This window comes from Delphinapterus leucas, chromosome 8, assembly GCF_059928025.1.
Source record: "Delphinapterus leucas isolate spDelLeu-1000000601 "Yukka" chromosome 8, BTC_Dleu_Yukka2, whole genome shotgun sequence".
NCBI lineage: Eukaryota > Metazoa > Chordata > Mammalia > Artiodactyla > Monodontidae > Delphinapterus > Delphinapterus leucas.
The window spans coordinates 6,637,050-6,656,240 of record NC_143136.1 but is presented as its reverse complement, the minus strand read 5'-3'; the positions used below and the strand labels follow the sequence as shown (position 1 = coordinate 6,656,240).

Sequence of the window (19,191 nt, the reverse complement as noted above, 5' to 3'; positions counted from 1 at the left end):
GTACATTTAATTTTATTAACTCAGCTAAAGGTAGTTGAGTGAAGGACATAATGGTTGAGAGGATGGACTCTGGAGCCAGCCCATCTGCATGAGTTAACCTCTGCAAGTTACTTAACCTTCCTCAGTTTCCTTGTACAGTGGTGAATTGGGGTCAGTTCATACTGGTTTTAGCAAGAGCTGACTGCTAAAATTTTTAGGGTTTTTTGAGTCGGTTGTTAAATACAGTCATTAAAAATCAAATACTATACTCTTAGAACTAAATAAATTTTATTAAAAACAAAGGCAATAAATAATCAAACTCGTCCCTTTCTAACTATTTTACTACCTTTACTCTGATCTATACCCTGGAGGTTATGTCTATCGTATCTGCATTCTGGAAACACCATACTTGCTACTCTGTGTTGGGCCCCAATTGTGCATTCAATGATGTCACATGGTAGCCGAAGACTGGCCATGTTGGGAGCATTTACACTGTAGCAATGGTCAAATACTACAAATCAGGGCTTATTATTTTCTTCCAGAGTGTTGGTTGTAAAGTATTTACCAGCACACCGCTGCTCATCTGAAAACAGAGATGGTAATAATAGTGGTAGCTCCCTCACTGGAGTGTTACGATGATTAAATCAGGTAGTATTTCTAAAGCGCTTAAAACACTGGCACATATTAAGCCGTATATAAGTCTTTGTTTAAAAATAACTAAAGATCTTTGCATAACCTTTTGTAGTGCACAGAGCAGCTTCACTGTGCTAGTTCACTTGGCCGTCATGCCAGCCATCACAGGGATTATCTCATTTTGCTGGTTAATAAGCCAGGGCTCCATGGGTACCACAGGAGGGCCATTCTGATGGTTTTTTGAGGGCCTGCTCAGAACTTGAATCTCTGAAGGCATCTTGACCTGTGTTATCTCATTTCATCCCCACAAGCACCTATTTTACAGACGAGCAAACTGAGGTTGAGACACAGTCTTGTTCGAGGTCGCACATAAGGTAATGGTAGAACCAAGGTTTGGAAACAAACGTGTGTCTGACTGCAAAGCTGTTCTCTTCTCCACATGCCAGTGGCTCTCAAAGGGTGGTCCCTGGACCCGGGGCAGCATGAGTAACCTGGGAGCTTGTTAGCAGTGCGGAGTATCAGGGCAGCTACCTCTTTTTGCCCCTATCCCACCTGGAGCCACAGTGGGGGGACTCAAGTGACCCGACCTTGGCAGTTGGCTCTGCAGACAATGTGTGATCCCGGAGAGACCAACATCAGACAGAAACAGAAACCGCTAATGCTGCCCTTGGCAGGGGATATTCCCCTGAACCAGGGCTCAGACAATTAAAGCGAGGACAGTGGGCTGGGTGAGCCGCCGCGAGGCTAGTGGGGGCGCTCAGGGCTACAGTGCCCAGGCTCCTGGAGCTGCCCCAGTTGGCTCCAACTGACGGTTCTCTGTGTTGTCAGAGCTTCTGGTATTTACTTGTGAATCTGGATTTTAATGCTGGCAATGTGGATTTTTATGAACTGTCTAATTTTTAATGTTGGCAACTGAATCAAATTGTAAGAAATAGGGCTTCCCTGGTGGCGCAGTGGTTGAGAGTCCGCCTGCCCATGCAGGGGATGCGGGTTCGTACCCCGGTCCGGGAAGATCCCACATGCCGCGGAGTGGCTGGGCCCGTGAGCCATGGCCGCTGAGCCTGCACGTCCGGAGCCTGTGCTCCGCAACGGGAGAGGCCACAACAGTGAGAGGCCCGTGTACCGCAAAAAAAAAAAAAAAAAAAATTTGTAAGAAATAGTATGGAGGACCATCAGGACATATCTGAGAGCTGGTGTGGCCCGTGGACCACGGGTTTGTGTCTGAAGTACACGTTAATTATCTTTATTAAGATGCTTAATAAGCTTCTATGGGATAAGGATTACCAGGAGCCCAGACAGTAGAGGTACAGATAAATAATAACCAGGTATCACTGTCAAGTGTTCCAGTGACTCATGGTTATGTAACATGACCAGGCATTTGCCTCATGGCATGGGAAGGGCAGTGGGGCGACCCCATGGCACAGAAGGAAAAGTTGGCTGGTGGTTAGGTCACAATTGGTGTCCAGTGTAGACCTCAGAGAAATGGTGTGAGCTGTACCATGAGCCCCCTGCCCCCTAATGGAGCGAGTGCTTCCTTTATGCCAGACACTGGGATCAATTCTTGATCAACATCATCCCTTTTTTTAATGTAATTTTTTTTTTTAGAGTTTTATTCAACGTGGACCATTTTTAAAGTCTTTATTGAATTTGTTACAATATTGTTTCTGTTTTATGTTTTGGTCTTTTGGCCACGAGGCAAGTGGGATCATATCTCCACAACCAGGGATCAAACACGCACCCCCTGTATTGGAAGGCAAAGTCTTAACCACTGGACCACCAGGGAAGTCCCTCAACATCATCCTTATGTGGGTGTCATTATCTCCACTTTACAACAAGAGACCAATTCCCATCCAAGCTCACATCTGGCTGATTTCAAAGATTCCACCTTGCTGCTTCCCCCATCTCGATGTTTGAGCTGTAATCTAATATTGTGTTACAACTGAAAAGATAAATTTTATTTACCTCATGGTTGAAAATGCGATGTGTCTGAGAAAGAAGGTGCCTTGTTTTCTTGATTGGATTTAGGCTGTGCATTCTCTCTCTGCTCTTTCTCCTCAGTCTGCTGACCTTCAGGAAGTCATGTTTATGGCTCTCATAAAGGACAGACCCAAGTTTGTCCGCCTCTTTCTGGAGAATGGCTTGAACCTGCAGAAGTTCCTCACCAATGACGTCCTCACCGAGCTCTTCTCCAATCACTTCAGCACCCTGGTGTATCGGAACCTGCAGATTGCCAAGAATTCCTATAATGACACCCTCCTCACGTTCGTCTGGAAACTGGTTGCTAACTTCCGAAGAGGCTTCCGGAAGGAAGACAGGAATAGCAGGGATGAGATAGACGTAGAGTTCCATGTGTGTACTGTCACAGTTGTCTGCTTGAATTCTTTGCTCTCTTGAGTCTTCCCTCAAAAAATCTCTCTACTTCCATCTTTCCTACTCCCTACCTCATTGCTGTCATGTAGTTAACATGTTGGGGTTGTTATTTTTTCCTACTGCCTATATTTAAGGTAGCAAGTCCTAGCGAGGTAACAAGTGGTGCATTTTCTTGCTTTATTCTTTGTGCTATCTTTACAACTAGTTATTGCAGTATTTCCTAATTGCAAAGCTTGGTGCAGCACACTTTCTGAAGGCATCTCGCAGGGAATGGGGAAAAATGACTGGCTGCCTGATCATGTCTTAGCCTTTTGGACATGATCTGCCTAAAATAGTTCTCTGCTACCTATGCAAAGAACAGGAAAACTGCCAAGTTTCCTTTTGTGAATAAAAGGGGCAGTGAATCTTTGTAAAGAGATAACCCAGGTTTCCATTTGAGAAGGTGTTGTGGATGTACCACTTATATTCTCTCAAGATTTCCTATTTTAAGCACAGGCAGGCCCAGTTTCTAGCACCTGCAACTCTTTGCTGAAGGTCTGCTCTGGTCAGAGCCCAGTGACTGCCAGAAGTTGGTGTATAAATACCTCAGCAACCCCCCTGCTCAGAGGAGATAATTCTGAGACCTGTGTCCTACACTGGCTCCAAGGGTTGCCTAGTGGGATTAATCTCTGGTTATTTACCGTGACAACTTGTTGGTCCTTTCTTTTCCAATCTCATTTCCTCAATTTCCTAGTGGTTTTCCTGGAACCTTGTCCAAAATAAACTACTTGTCTCAAATGCTTGATTGCTTCTGGGAAAACTCAAACTAGGTCATGATCTTTTATAGTTTTAGAATTTTATTACATGTGTGTTGCAAAAATCTAAATGAGCTAGGTGTTTGAAGGAATTGGAAATGTTTAAAAAGCTGTTTGATGCTATTTATGTTAAAACTGTCCACAGTATCCGTAACTATGCCAGAAACATTTTGGATACTGGTAAAACCTGTAGGGAAGATTAAAAGGAACATATACATAGAGTTCTATTTGAAAAGGTTCCCTTGGAAGATATGGGAGGCTGAATGGGAGCTGGGATTCTTAGTTGATGTATTATGAATTGTAACTTTGAATAACGCTCCAAAGAAATAACTTTAGTTTTACATTGTGATAATTGAACTTCAACTATTGGAAAGTTAGAATTTAGTTAGAACGATTTTTCTAGATGAGAAAGAGATTTCTATGATGAGAAGGACTTCTCTTCAGCCTGTCAGAAGTCATTCAGTTTTAAAATTGCTGTCAGCCCATTTTTTTCACCCTTTATACCTTTCCGTCTACTTGTACGTTGTCTTTTATGATAGATCAAAGATTCTGTTGAAACTCACATCACTGTTCTGTGAAAATGGATTCAGACGCCAAGTTACAGAGCCCTCCAAACATGGGGCACTCTCCTAGGGCATCCTGACCCTGTTTTCATTCTTACACTAGTGTGTCTGCCAAAGTGGTGCTCCATCTGCATGTGCTGACCCCCTGCTCTAATCCCTCCCAGGACGTGTCTCCTATTACTCGGCACCCCCTGCAGGCACTCTTCATCTGGGCCATTCTTCAGAACAAGAAGGAACTTTCCAAAGCCATTTGGGAGCAGGTAAATGTCCAAGTCTGTGGCAGATGTATGCTTGGTTGTGGTCGTTCTGACCCTTTCAAACCTCACATACCTAATCTAAAGCGTCCTCAGTAAAATGGGATATTTGATGTCGGTGGATATGGTTGTGCCTGTTTCCATGTGAACAGGGGTGTGTTTGGGAGGGGAGGTCCCTGGAAAGTTCTGGGCTTGGTGGGTAATCCAGGAGGCACCTGCTTCTTAGGTTTGTGTGGATGTGTGATTGTCTTCCAAGTGGAGGAGCTTTTAAAGTTTAATTTAAAATTAATTTCTAACTTTCTTGCATTATAGGCAGGAAGTAGGGCCTGTTCAAAGCCTGCTTTAGGAAATGATTGAGACTTTTCTTTGTGATTCCACACATAATGATTTTTATAAATGATTTATGAGCAGTTGAAAAGAAGCTGCATTGTCTGTTTTTAGAGCCTAAGATTAGGTATTGAATATTGATTCACACACACACTCTCATTAACTATAATTGTCAGTCTTCGTGTCCTTGACCAGTTTCCCCCTCTGAGCTGTTACAGCATGATGGTGGGTCATCAGGCTTCCCATTGCCACATCTAACTCTCAGCTTCTCCTGCATTTGTCTTGTTTTTTTTATTGGAGTGTAATTGCTTTACAATGTTGTGTTAGTTTCTGCTGTACAATGAAGGGAATCAGCTATATGCATACCTATATCCCCTCCCTCTTAGGCCTCCCTCCCCCCCTTGCCCGCCTTCCCCCCCATCTAGGTCATCACAGAGCACTGAGCTGAGCTCCCAGTGCTATACGGCAGGTTCCCACTAGCTATCTATTTTACACATGGTAGTGTATTTATGTCAAACGTAATCTCCCAATCTGTCCCACCCTCCCGTCCCACCCCTGTGTCCACATGTCTGTTCTCTACGTCTATGTCCCTATTCCTGCCCTACAAACAGGTTCATCTGTACCATTTTTTCTAGATTCCACATATATGCATGTACAATATTTGTTTTTTTTTTTCTGGCTTACATCACTCTGTATGACCCACTCTATAGGTCCATCCACATCTCTACAAGTGATCCAGTTTCGTTCCTTTTTATGGCTGAGTAATATTCCATTGTATATATGTACCACATCGTCTTTATCCATTCATCTATCATTGGACATTTAGGTTGTTTCCATGTCCTGGCTATTGTAAATAGTGCTGCAATGAACATTGGGGTACATGTATCCTTTTGAATTATGGTTTTCTCAGGGTATATGCCCAGTAGTGAGATTTCTGTGTCATATGGCAGTTCTATTTTTAGTTTGTTAAGGAACCTCCATACTGTTCTCCATAGTGGCTGTATCAATTTACATTCCCACCAACAGTGCAAAAGGGTTCCCTTTTCTCCACACCCTCTCCAGCATATATGATTTGTAGATTTTTTGGAGATGGCCATTCTGACTGGTGTGAGGTGATACCTCATTGTAGTTTTGATTTGCATTTTTCTAATAATTAGTCATGCATTTATCTTGATTTTTTTTTGTATGTTAATTCCATGTTCAAGACTGTGAGTATATTCAGGTTCAAGACCCTTGGTGCACATTGCAAATTTTACTGGGAATCATTATGAACAGTTCAGATTTTTACCACTTCCTGCTTTTGCCATCAATCTGTGCTTGCCTGACTTTGATGTTGACTCGACTGCAAGGGCTTACGAATTAACTGTGACATTCTCACCCCTCTGGAAGACCAGGGGCTGTACTCTGGCAGCCTTGGGAGCCAGCAAGCTTCTGAAGACTCTGGCCAAGGTGAAGAATGACATCAATGCTGCAGGGGAGTCCGAGGAATTGGCAAACGAGTACGAGACCCGAGCAGTGGGTAAGCCTCTGGGAACGGGAGCCGTGGCCGGCACAGCCACACCGCGTGGCATTTACTGACTTTTCCAAGAATGAAGGTGGTGAAATATAGGCTCTCTCATCCCACAGCTGCCCAGGGCCACACCCAGGCCAGGTCTAAGTAACTCAGCACCATAGGGAAGCCTTGGGGTGTTTTGTTTTGGGGATGCTATTCAGAAACCTTGACACGTGTGAGGTTTTACCTGATGTGCAAGCTAACAGGTTAGCCTGCCAGCTTCCTATACATATACTGACAGAAGACCCCAGACCCCTGGGTTAGGGACACAGATGGTTTACTACTAATGGCAAAGGCAGCAGCCAGAGCGGCATCTTGGGTTGGTCCCCGTGCCTCGATTCCCCACGAGGTCACGTGAATAAGGGCTGGTGTTGGTGGTCCCACATCTCCACAAACTTAGGAGGCTCAGAGCTTCTATAACCCAAGGCAACAGGCGAGCTGCCCAGCTCCCCTCCAGGGCGATGTTTCTCATCACCTGGAACGGAAGAGGGCAGAGGCCCCGCTGAGTGTGACACTCCTGAAACATCTGTCCTCTGTTCGCTGTTCACCTGCCCTTGACACGGCTTGCCATTGCCCCTGCTCAGAGGGCCCGGACCCCGCGGGACTGTGAGAAATCCAGGACCAGTTGCCTTGCAGCAACAGAGAATTTTAGGCCGGCTCAGTTTTCTTCTTTCCACTGGGGAGTTTTCAGTTTGCAAGGTGGCACGTTGCAAAATGCAGGCATGTTTGTCTGTTGTCTGATCTAATGAAGAAATGTTCATGCATTTAGCCTCTCTGTGTTGGGAAAAAGGTGTCTGATTATTTCTTCTACTATATTAAAAATTTCAAGGTATTACGTTGTTTTTGGATTGACTTCAGCTGGGCAATGGCTCCGAGCCTTTCGACTTTTAAAGGATTTTCTCTGAGGAGCTACACACCAATCTGTTTGTCATAAGGTCTCAAAATATAAGCACACCCTCAGTGCAGTAGGCCAGTGTTGTTGGTTTATTTTTAAGTTTTTTTTTTTAATTTTTATTTATTTTATTTTTGGCTCTGTTGGGTCTTCATTGCTGCGCGTGGGCTTTCTCTAGTTTCGGCGAGCGGGGGCTACACTTCGTTGTGGTGCGTGGGCTTCTCATTGTGGTGGCTTCTCTTGCTGCGGAGCACAGGCTCTAGGCACGTGGGCTCAGTAGTTGTAGCACGTGGGCTTCAGTAGTTGTGGCTCATGGGCTCTAGGCGTGCAGGCTCAGTAATTGTGGCACACGGGCCTAGTTGCTCTGCGGCATGTGGGATCTTCCCGGACCAGGGCTCTAATCCTTGTCCTCTGCACTGGCAGGAGGCTTCTTAACCACTGCGCCACCAGGGAAGCCCTGGGCCAGTGATTTTTATTACGTCATTTTGGCTTTTTTTTTTTGCACTGTGCCTTAACCGCAAAGAACCTCACCAAGAAAGCACAGAGGTAAATGAGATGGAGGGGGGCTCAGGGTCTGGATCCCCTCCCCAGGGGCTGAACCCCACCAAAGAGGGCATTCCCCATGTTCACTGCAGCTCAATTCAGTGGGCATTTCTGGACACCTGCTGCCAGGAGGCGCTGTGCTGTGTGCGGGGTGCCCAAAGAAGGTCCCTTTGTTCAGTAGAGAATTACATTGTTCTGGTGTTCTGTTTGCCTTTTATAATCCAGGATGCTCACAGCCAGGCTTTCATGAAAGTCAGGGCTTGGCTGGTGGGCCCGGGTGGGTGGGGGGGAAAGTTCTGTGTATTGGCCAGCCCTGCCTCCCGTTTCCCTCTCTCTGGGGACAATGTCACTTAGAGCTGTTCACGGAGTGTTACAGCAGCGACGAAGACTTGGCGGAACAGCTCCTGGTCTATTCCTGTGAAGCCTGGGGCGGAAGCAGCTGTTTGGAGCTGGCGGTGGAGGCCACGGACCAGCATTTCATCGCTCAGCCCGGGGTCCAGGTAAACAACATGCAGTCACCAAACATCATGCCCAGAAATGGGCCTTTCCGTCAGCTGGGTCTCTGGATCCAGTGTATCTCTAACTAGGTGTAGGGATGGGCCAGGTTACATGAACTCTCTGAGCCTTAGTTTCCTTATCTGTAAAGTGGGCATAATAGGGGGTAAAGGAAGGGTTACTGTGAGGATTCAATGAGATAATATGTGGGTGGGGCCAGCCCTTTATGGTAGCTGTTACTCTTAGAACTATTACTAGTAGTAATGGCAGCAGGGAAACTAGTATGAAGTGGGTTCAGCCAGTGTAGACGTTTCCTGCCCCAAATTACATTAACAGCAGTTTGCACCTGGTATCTCAGGTTTCAGAGGGGAGATCTTTTCCACCCGCCATCCCAGCTGGAGGGGTCTGGTGTGAAGGGGAGGAAGGTGGGGAGGAGATGGAAGGACTGACACTCGTCTGCGTAGCCCTGGTACACGCGACCATGCTTCATCTTCACAGCACGTGTGCGGGTCGACATCATCCCATTTTACTGAGGAGGACTCAGGAGCTCGGAGAGGTTCTGGAATGTTCCCCAGGTTGCTAGGAAGTGGCAGGGCTGGGATTTGATCCCATGATGGTTGCCAGCCTTACAGACTTCCCATTATTCCATGCAGCCAATAACTGGCACAGTGTTTACAAAAGAATCCGTTTGCTACTGCAGCCAAGTGGATTCAGTGAGTGTGGTCATGGATGACAAGGGACACACAGGGAGCCTTGCTGTTGTTCTGGTGTAGCCTCTGTGTTGTAGTGGGCTGGAGGGAGGCCAGTGCTGGGGTCAGGGTTGCCTGGGAGACCCGGCCGGCTGCCACGGCTGCCTCGCTCTGCTCATGGCTCTGCTCACAGCTTCTTAGCCCCCAGACCCCTTCTTGCAGGTGTCCCAGAGCTTTGGGCCCTGGGGAGGTTGACTCATGCTCCCGTCCAAGTTCACCAGGCCCGACGGTTTCCACCAGATGCCGGTTCAGCGATGTTTATGGAAAGTCTCCCTGCCCGGCCCGTGGGACCAGGGAGTGTGGCTGCTCCGGGCAGGCTGACGTGTGGGGTCAGATGTCGCTGGTGGCCATGGAAGCCGAGCTAGTGCGGGAGGTTTCTGTGACCGAGGGCCTCGTGGTGCCGCTCGGCGATGGCCTGGTGGGCTCATCACCGTGGCAGGGTCGGGTCAGTGAGGAAGACCGGACCTTACTTGTCTCGGTGTGCCCCGCAGAAGCAGACCGCCAGACAAGGATTTGACTGCAAGTAGTTTATGCTGGATGTGAGTCCAGGAGGTGCGTGAGGGGAGTGGAGGCCGAGAGGCTGGGAAGAGAAGGGAAGGAAGCAGACACAGGTATGCTAAGGAGAAGTTGCCTTCTGGGGGCTTCTGGGAGCTTCATGCCGCCTGCCCCAGTGGTGCCCATCCGAGCACCTACCCACCAGCTGCAGTTTGCGGTTCCCTGGGTCTGCCCCTCAAGAGCCAACTACACGCCCGGCCCCAGAAGCCCAGGCAGAGCGGGGCAGGGCTCTCGGGAGGAGCCGTCCTCTCCTGGAGGGATGCGCCGGGGTATGGATGGGTCCCCGGGTCCCAGCCCTCCAGACAGTGCTGGGAAGGCCTCAGGTCCCCCCTGCTCTGCCACGAAGACACACCGGTCCCTTCTGATTGGCATGATATTTTTGTTCTTGTGGGGTATTTTTTTGGCCGTGCTGTGCAGCTTGCGGGATCCTAGTTCCCTGACCAGGGATCGAACCCAGGCCCTTGGTAGTGAAAGTGTGGAGTCCTAACCACCGGATCACCAGGAAATACCCAATACGATCTTTTCTGAGAGCCGCGGGGTCCTTCCGTGTGACCCAGCCTATGCCCACCCCTTCTGTGTTGACTTTCAGTGCTGCTGTCAGAGACAAAACGAATTTCTAATTCCTGCCTTCGTGGGAGGCCCTGTTCCACCTTTCAGGAGCTGATATGTTCTGGGGAGAGCTTTTCCATGCCTTTTTAGCTCAAATGGGCGTTGAGACACCAGTGGTCTCTCTCTTGCCGACTTCCTTTCAGTGTCCTGACAGGTGTCACCTATCTGCCTCCAGAAATGAATCCTTGGGGCCCCGCAGGTAGCACTGGATGTCGTGTGAATTTGTGATCTTTCAGGGAAAAGGAGCTACGGAGGTGCCTGTTTAAACTTATGCAGTAAGAATTAGAGTTGGTTAAAATTCATAGGTTTAGTGAATTTGGACTCATACAACCTCTGTTTTAAAGTTCACAGAACACAACATAGAAAAGGACTGAAAATCAAACAGAATTTTATATGGTTGAATCATAGCCCCTTAAAATCCAGGTAACTAATAAAAAAGAATAAGGATCTCAGTTCAGAGAGTTATTTATTTGGAGAGGTTTGAGGGCTGGGAAGAAAGGTCGCACACCATCCAGCATGTCATAGCATTAATAGGGACCTGTGTCCTTTGTCTCTGTTTCCTGTAGAATTTTCTTTCCAAGCAATGGTACGGAGAGATTTCCCGAGACACCAAGAACTGGAAGATTATCCTGTGTCTGTTTATTATACCCTTGGTGGGCTGTGGCTTTGTATCATTTAGGTATGAAACCAAGGCACATAATCGTGCGTGAGTGTGTGTATACATACATCTGTGTGTGTACATGTATCTGTGTGTGTGTACAAGCACCTGTGTGTGTGTACAAGCATCTGTGTGTGTACATGCATCTGTGTGTGTACATGTATCTGTGTGTGTGTACAAGCACCTGTGTGTGTGTACAAGCATCTGTGTGGGTACATGCATCTGTGTGTGTACATGTATCTGTGTGTGTGTACAAGCACCTGTGTGTGTGTACAAGCATCTGTGTGTGTACATGTATCTGTGTGTGTGTGCTCTTGTGCAAAGGATCATAAGGCCTGGAAATTACGATGTTCACTCTAGTCCCTGCACTTTAGGTCTGGGATCTCCGTGGGTTTCCCCCAGGTTTGATTTCAAAGAGGTAGAAGTGGGCTCATGTCTTCAATATCTGAGGCAGAATTTGGATCTGTTAAGCATGAAATGCCGAGGCTGAATTTTGGCTGGGTCAAACTTAGAGCCCAATTTGGACACCACCTGTCCCTGGCCCAGCTGTGGGTCTATGTTCATCGGTGTTCGGAAGGAGAGGTGTAGCCCGCGCAGTGATGTTGGCCAGGATGGTGACAGTGCTGTCCCTCCTCGGTCCAGGAAGAAGCCCCTCGACAAGCACAGGAAGCTCCTGTGGTACTACGTGGCCTTCTTCACCTCCCCGTTTGTGGTCTTCTCCTGGAACGTGGTCTTCTATATCGCCTTCCTCCTGCTCTTTGCCTACGTGCTGCTCATGGATTTCCACCCTGTGCCGCAACCCCCGGAGCTGGTCCTCTACGCGCTGGTCTTTGTCCTGTTCTGTGATGAAGTGAGACAGGTAGGTCAGCCCCGACGTGGGGCCCCCCTCCTTTCCTCAGTGAGCGGCATCTTCCTAATGCCAAAGGGGAGCAGAAGTTGCTCCTCAAGTTCCAAAATCATTATTTCCCCCAAATAAATGTTCTCATTTGGTGGCCACCCATGAACATGAAGACGCTCTTCCATGAGATCTCCTAGCCCCAAGCCCAAGCTTTGCTCTCTAATTAATGTTAATTGGTGGAGATGAATTACTCGGGAATGTGTTCAAAGAGCAGGTTGACCTTGGACTTTTAAACCCACTCCCATCATCAGGAGCCATTTGTGATCCTGTCATTACTGTCACTAGGGTAGGCAGCACCATGAGTGGCAGGGGAATTGAAAGGACTTTCCAGCTAAGAGCATCTCAATGCCCAGCATGTCAGATTGACAATGTCGGAAATTCATATTTGTCCTTGTGAATTTCAGGGAGTTCATTTATTCATGGTGTTTTCGCTAGTTTCTTGGGATCTGCATTGTTTGGCATCCTCTTTCCACCCTTAATCCGAACTTAGCCCAGGCCTGGCACGTAGCAGGTGCTCAGTTAATAATTGTTGAATGAATAAATGTTGATGGTGAAGGTCAGTGCTGTCCCTACACCATCATGAAAAGTCATCCCAGAAAATCCTTTTAAGATGGTAGTTTACAAAATATTTGAGAACTGCTGTTGCTGTCACTCTTGTCCCATATGAGCCCAAACCGAAAAACATATCCATTCAATACGTATGGCCTAGGTGCTCACAGTGTACAAGGTACTGTGCCAAGTGATACCAGATATTCAGAGGGGCAAAGGATGCTGTTCTGGACCCCACAGAGTTGCTGCCTGGAATAGGATTCCTAAATTGTTTCGACTGTCATGCTAACTCTCATAGATTCTTTTTTTTTGGTGGCTTCTAGGAGCCCTGGGTTAAGAAAGATTCTGAGCCTCTATTTTCAGCAGGAGAACATCTTAGTGAATTAGAAGTGTCTGCCATGGGCACCAGGGGTGGCAGGAGTCCTGGTACCAGTGCCCTGGATCTGCCTTTGCTTGCCTAGTAGGTGGGAGGTGCAGACGCAGTCTGGAGATGGAGTACAGGTAGAAGTGTGTTGAGCATGCAAGATTATCAGGCTTTCTGTCTACCAGCAAATCTCCCCCAGGACCTGGTCCTGCTGACGTGCAGAGGGTTTCTGTGACTTCAGATCAGCCTCATGGGTGCCCCAGGCATTGGCTCAAGTGGTCACAGTTCAGTCCAGGGCACTTCTGTATTAGCTCGCTAGGGCTAGGGCTAGGGCTACGGCTGCCATGATGAAGCACCACCAGCTGGACGGCTTAAACAACACAAGTTCATCATCTCATTGTTCTGAAAGCCAGAAGTCTGAGATCAAGCTGTGGGCAAGGTTGGTTCCTTCTGAGGATGTGAGGGAGAACCTGTTCCAGGCCTGTCCCCAGTTTCTGGAGATTTGCTGGCCATCTCTGCTGCTGCTGTTCCTTGGCTGTAGATGCATTGCTCAATCCCTGACCTCATGCTCACACCGAATTCTCCCTGTGTGAATGTCTCTGTCCAAATCTCCCCTTGTCATAAGGACACTAATCACATTGGATCAGGGGCCCATCCTGCTCCAGTATGACCTCATCTTAACTAATTACCTCTGCAAGGACCCTACTTCCAAACAAGGTCACATCCTGAGGTGCTGGGGGGTAGCACTTCAATGTATGAATCTGGAGGGGATGGAATTCAACCCACAGCCCCTTCCATATAGCCTCAGAGGTCTTCTTTTACTTGCTAGTTCTCTCTTTCTTTTTTTTGACTTCTGTGTATCAGCAGCCAGGGTGTGAAAATATCCTGCTGGAGAGAAGCAGAGGAAGATGGAAGGAGAATCAGCAGTTAAAACGAGAATGGGCCCTGGCCATTGTGAGAAAGTTAACCAAGAGCTTTTAAATTAGGAAGCTCCCAAGTTACGTTGTCATGGGAGCTGGTGCTGCACGGGGTCGCACGTGTTCCCTCCTAGACTAGTCGGGTGCTGGGGCCCTGGCTCCCTTCCTTTGCTGTGCTCCCGGGTGTGGCTGACCACCTTCAAAGGCACAGCAGAGGGAAGGTTTGGCTTTTGCAGAGGAAGAGGATGAGAGGCTGAGTTTGGAGGGGTTTGTGTGACTGTGGGGGGAAAGCCCTGCGTCTCCTCCTGTTTGAGAGACCGGCAGACCTCTCATCCTCTGTGGACGGGGAGGTCCAGTGGGGCAAATAAGTCATGAGCACAAATAAGTGGAGAGAGAGAGAGAGAGAGCGTGCGCACGTGAGAGCGGGAGAGGGAGAGGGAGAGGGAGAGGGAGAGGGAGAGGGAGAGGGAGAGGGAGAGGGAGCGCGTGAGAGCGGGAGAGGGAGAGGGAGAGGGAGAGAGAGAGAGAGAGAGAGAGGGAGAGGGAGAGGGAGAGAGAAAGGGAAAAACCAGCAGGAACTGCAAATAGCATGGTAGTAACTTACTTAATGTCTTTGACCTTCTGGTTCCCCATCCTTAAATGGGCATGTTTCCTACTGCAAGTGGTTATTTTTTTCAGCTTATTGAGATATTATTGACATATAGCACTGTGTACTTTCAAGGTATACAGCATAATGACTTGACCTACATATAACCATGAAGTTACCGAGGGGAGCAAGAGGACGGGGTGTCCTACCTGCAAGCCTTGCCCCTCTCGTCCGGCACCAGCTCCACTGGGGCGTTCCAGCTCCTCACACGTACTCTGCTCTTGCCCAGAATTGGGTGGCATGGAAATGACTTCACTCAGATGTTTGTTTCTTATTCACATTTGATCCTTGGGGCCTAGCACAGGAGCGGGCGTTGTCACGTTTCTGGCAAGTGCATGTATCTTTTTTTAAAAACCAAATTGACAAGGTGGGGTCTTCCTGATTCAACCCCAGAGATGTGCCGTGACCGAGAGTAAGAGGGGAACCGTGAAGCCAGCACCGGGCACGTGGGGAGGAAGCTGGCAGGGGGGGCTCAGACGTACCCTTTTGAGCAGAGGGTGCTGTTGGCAGCTTCTTGGAATGGTTGGTAAAAAGTAAAGTTCTTTTCCTGCTGCTGGCTGCCCCTCACTCACGCTCCCAGCATTTCTCTCCTCGTCCCGTTCCTGACCCTGCCTCCCGGCTGCATGAAAGTCACAGAGTCCAAACGTCGTTTGTGTTCTCCAGGAATCTAAAGGAGCATGAGGTCTAGAGAGACGACTTATCCTGGGTTGCTCTAGGGGCAGAGCTTGGCCTGGAAGGAGGATGCAGGGAGAGTCATCCTGGCTTAAGCCAAGCACTTCATTCACGCAGTCTTTCTTTCAACAAATATTTATTGAGCACCTACCACAAGCAGTGTCTTAGACCCTGGGGATACAGCGATGAACCAAACAGGCAGATACCTCTGTCCTCATGGACTTTCTACCAGCTAGCGATGACCGGCAGGGTCTTTTCTGGGAGCTTTCAGGGAGAGGAGGTGAGCGCCGCCAGTAGCACTGAATGAGTGAGTCTTGAGTTGACGGGGAGGTTGGCCTAGAGGACCTGGGATAGTAAAATTTGGAGTCCTTACGTCACAAGCATCTCCCTTCAGATTCTCATGTACATTTAACTGCTCATCCCTTATTCGGGTCATGCAGGAAGGAGACTCAGGACAGGTGCATTTTTGCACGGAGAGGGGCCCCCGGCAGGTGGAGTGTGTGGAGCTTTGCTCAGGAGAGACACAGAGCAGGGACACTAAGTGGGGGCAGACGGTGGGCAGGAGCCTCAGGGGGAGGTTCTGGGTTTCTGATGTGCTTCCCAGTTACTCCCCAGGCCTGATGTGATGCCCACAGGGTCTGGCTGAGTCCCAGCTGTTCTACCTTCATAATGGGTGGTATTAGGGATGTATAGCTTTGTCCAAGTGTGTCCTCTGTTTCTTTGTAAAAGTTATTTTTGAAGGGGCAGTGTTTTTTTAACATCTTTATTGGGGTATAATTGCTTTACAATGGTGTGTTGGTTTCTGCTGTATAACAAAGTGAATGAGCTATACGTATACATATATCCCCATATCCCCTCCCTCTTGTGTCTCCCTCCCACCCTCCCTATCCCACCCCTCTAGGTGCTCACAAAGCACCGAGCTGATCTCCCTGTGCTATGCAGCTGCTTCCCACTAGCTATCTATTTTACATTTGGTAGGGCATATATGTCCATGCCACTCTCTCACTTCGTCCAGCTTCCCCTTCCCCCTCCCCGTGTCCTCAAGTCCATTCTGTACGTCTGCGTCAGGGGCAGTTTGAATTCAGCAGTCCTGCATATTAAGGCGATGGTGAGGGACGTGCCTGTGCTTAAGGTCAGGAGCGTGGAGTCAAGGCCACCCCTGCTGGCAGGGAGCAGCTCTGCCTGTGTGGTCTGTGAGCCCCGTCTCCACAGCACAGCCTTACTGATTCCTGTCATTACAGGACTCTGACACTTGGGGTCGCTGTTTCCCTTTCGGGTCTGCAGACTCAGGCCTTTGGAATCCTTCATGTGGTTGGTTTCCTCAATCAGCTCTGCCGGCCTGGTACTGTTTTAATTAAGCTAATTCACACTTGTTAGCAAAAAGCAAAACCAGGCAGGATGTTACCTGCTTCAGATAGTGTCTGGGTGTCAAATGCATGCTTGTCAGTGTCTCCCTGTGTCCCCTTGCCCAGGAGACAGAGGTTGCTATGTTAATTGGAATTTTTAACCAAGGCAATCAATAAGTGCAAACATAGTTGCTAAATAGCTCTTAGGTCTATTAAACAGACTGTGAATGTTTATTTAAAGTGAGGTAAGTCCCAGCGGCCCTTCATGGAGGGCACGTTCAGTCTTGAGGCCCTTGAATCCCCAAATCCTGAGAGATAGGATGAAATACGCTCCCGGTATTTTATGAATATAGCCAATCGCTGGAATTCCATTCAGAAAAGAGGCGGCTATTCCTTTTTAAAAATGTCTTCTTACTGCAACGGTGCTTCCCAACCCCAGACTGGATCTACTTACGGTTCTTCCTGTCATGTGGCCCGAGGCTGAGCCAGGCTGGGGCTGCCCTGTTGCCCTGTGCCTACCTGCCTCTCAGGCCAGGGTTTCAAAGAGGGAAGCAGGTGGCAGGTGTCATCTTGCAAATGGCTCTTGGTGGGTGGTGATCAGTTTCACTGGGACCACCCAAATGGACAGTTAGGGATCCTGACTGGATTTCTGAGCCCAGGAGTTCAGCCATCCCACAGGAGAACATGGTCAAATTGGGCTGCTCACACCTGGGGGATTTTAATATTTCCTTGGTACTTGATTTCATAACGCCCTCACCCCTTTGTCCACTAAAGTTGCTGTTTGCGTTTATAAATGAGTGAAAAGAAAGACTTGTTGAGATACCGATGATGTTTCTTAAATCCAAGTCTAAGATTGTGGGATCTCTGTTGGGGGGGGGGCGGTTCTAAAGAAGCAGGGAGATGCTGGAGAGAGGAAACCACATTTCAGAGCCCTAAGACACATCACTTGCTGGCTTTCTGCCTAAGGGCAAGTTCGTTTGCTGCTTTTTCTTAGGCCTTGGTTTCAGGTGCAGAATAGGAAGTACGATATCTTAACAGCAGGTGGACCCATGTTGGTGGTTCATTTAGTAGATTTGAAAAGTGCACGTTCCTTTGATGACACATCTTTGCTGTTGTTTTCCTGCCGTGCACAAGTCTGGTGGTTTCCTCATCTGAGCTCACTTGGACCTTTGATCTTACCTCCCCTCCGACCCTTATCACGTTTCATTTTAAACATGTTTAACGTCTGTCTTTGCTGTGGGCCAGTAGATTCCTTGAGTGTCGACATCACCCCCAATCCGATGATGTCTCTGTGTCCCAGGAGCCCAGCACAGGTGTTTGCAATCCCGTGGATTCTCAGTAAATATGTTTTGAGTGGATGGATGAATGAAAGGGTTAGATGACCAGCCTGGAATCCCTCAAATCCAATGTATGGATTGCCAGAGAGGCTGTCCAGATGCAGCCTTCTAATGGTTAATCTTATCCCTCTTTCAGTGTTTTCCTGACATGCTTTCTTCTGAGAAATCATGACCGATATATACAAATCATGATGGAAGGATCACTCTTGATTTGTGGCACACTCTTCCTGTCGGTCATTTCTGTGACCACGTCTGTCCTCCTAGCTGCCGCACATAGCACCTGTGTGCAAAAAGCAAAAAAGTTTTTAAAACTTTTAAAAAAGTTTATTTAATGAGATGCTTTATTGCCACGTGCCAGAAAACTTTTACAGTAAACGCACAAATCTGTGATGACGGCAGCATGGATAACACCCTCGAGAGTCGTGCAGTGCACGGCCTACACCACTGTGCGTGGCAGCCATGGGGAGGGGCGTCCCGCCTTTGCCCACACAGGTTGTACTCTCTGCAGGTTTCTCTTTAAAAACAGTTGGGATCCACGAGTCTTTTTATCTTGACTTTGTTAGCAACACATGAATAACAGCACAGCAAGCAGGCAGCCTACTTTCCAGTCCCCCTGGAACAGCACAGGGCAGTTGCAGGGCGTACTTGGTGCATCATGGGCTCAAAAAGGATATGGAAAGAAATTTGTGAGCAAGAATAAATCCAGAAGCAGTTGATGTTTCCAAGCTGCTGTGTCCTCTCTCCGTCCCTCTCTGTGCTGCAGTGGTACATGAATGGGGTGAATTATTTTACCGACCTGTGGAACATCATGGATACGCTTGGGCTCTTTTATTTCATAGCAGGGATCGTATTTCGGTAAGTAGTCCTCACCACGTTTTCAAGTTTCAGGTGTTTTGGGATTCTCTTGGGTGGAAAGGCGGAGGAAAGACGTTTCAAGCCCAAGATAAGGGAGAGAGGATGAACTATGGTCCCGTTATTTTATGAATATAGCCTATCTCTGGAATTCCATTCAGAAAAGAGGCTGCTATTCCTTTTAAAAAATGTTTTCTTACTGCCGGTTCTTCCCATCACATGGCCCGAGGCTGAGCCAGGCTGGGGCTGCCCTGTTGCCATGTGCCCTCCCCGCCCCCATTTAGAGATTATTACAAACGCCCATTGTCTCTGCCTCTTAGAGACACAGCTTGGTTAGCATAAAGCTGGGTCTCCTCTCTTCCCCCCTCTTGGTGATCTGTAATTGAAAAAGGGTTCTTCATGGTTTTTCTCTTTGTGCTTATAGAATTTGGGGAGAGAATTAGAAATCGAGGAGAGAATGATGAGGGTGTTAAATATGACACAGTGTTTTCGTTTGGGGCCGTATAATCTTCTAACATACACTTAACTTCAACTTAAATGTTGGTTCTGGAGACTGCCCTCCCAGCTACAAGAGTTCCTCAACCCCTGAGGATTAGAAAAACCAGTTGAAAAGTACTGTTGAAGGCAAAAAGCAACA

General features: G+C 48.1%; 1 protein-coding gene across 3 annotated transcripts in view; it reads left to right on the top strand.

Annotated features, from left to right (window-relative positions):
* TRPM8 (transient receptor potential cation channel subfamily M member 8) overlaps positions 1-19,191 on the top strand; it is an 88,342-nt gene that overhangs the window by 39,285 nt on the left and 29,866 nt on the right. The window contains exons 11-17 of one of the 3 annotated variants that reach the window (XM_022568021.2): positions 2,671-2,961; positions 4,504-4,599; positions 6,310-6,439; positions 8,262-8,407; positions 10,882-10,994; positions 11,616-11,832; positions 18,466-18,557. In XM_022568021.2, the coding sequence (XP_022423729.2) occupies positions 2,671-2,961; positions 4,504-4,599; positions 6,310-6,439; positions 8,262-8,407; positions 10,882-10,994; positions 11,616-11,832; positions 18,466-18,557 (1,085 nt within the window). Of the gene's footprint in view, positions 1-2,670; positions 2,962-4,503; positions 4,600-6,309; positions 6,440-8,261; positions 8,408-10,881; positions 10,995-11,594; positions 11,833-18,465; positions 18,558-19,191 lie in introns of those variants that run through there. The other 2 variants (XM_089916190.1, XM_089916189.1) reach the window with 2 other exon arrangements.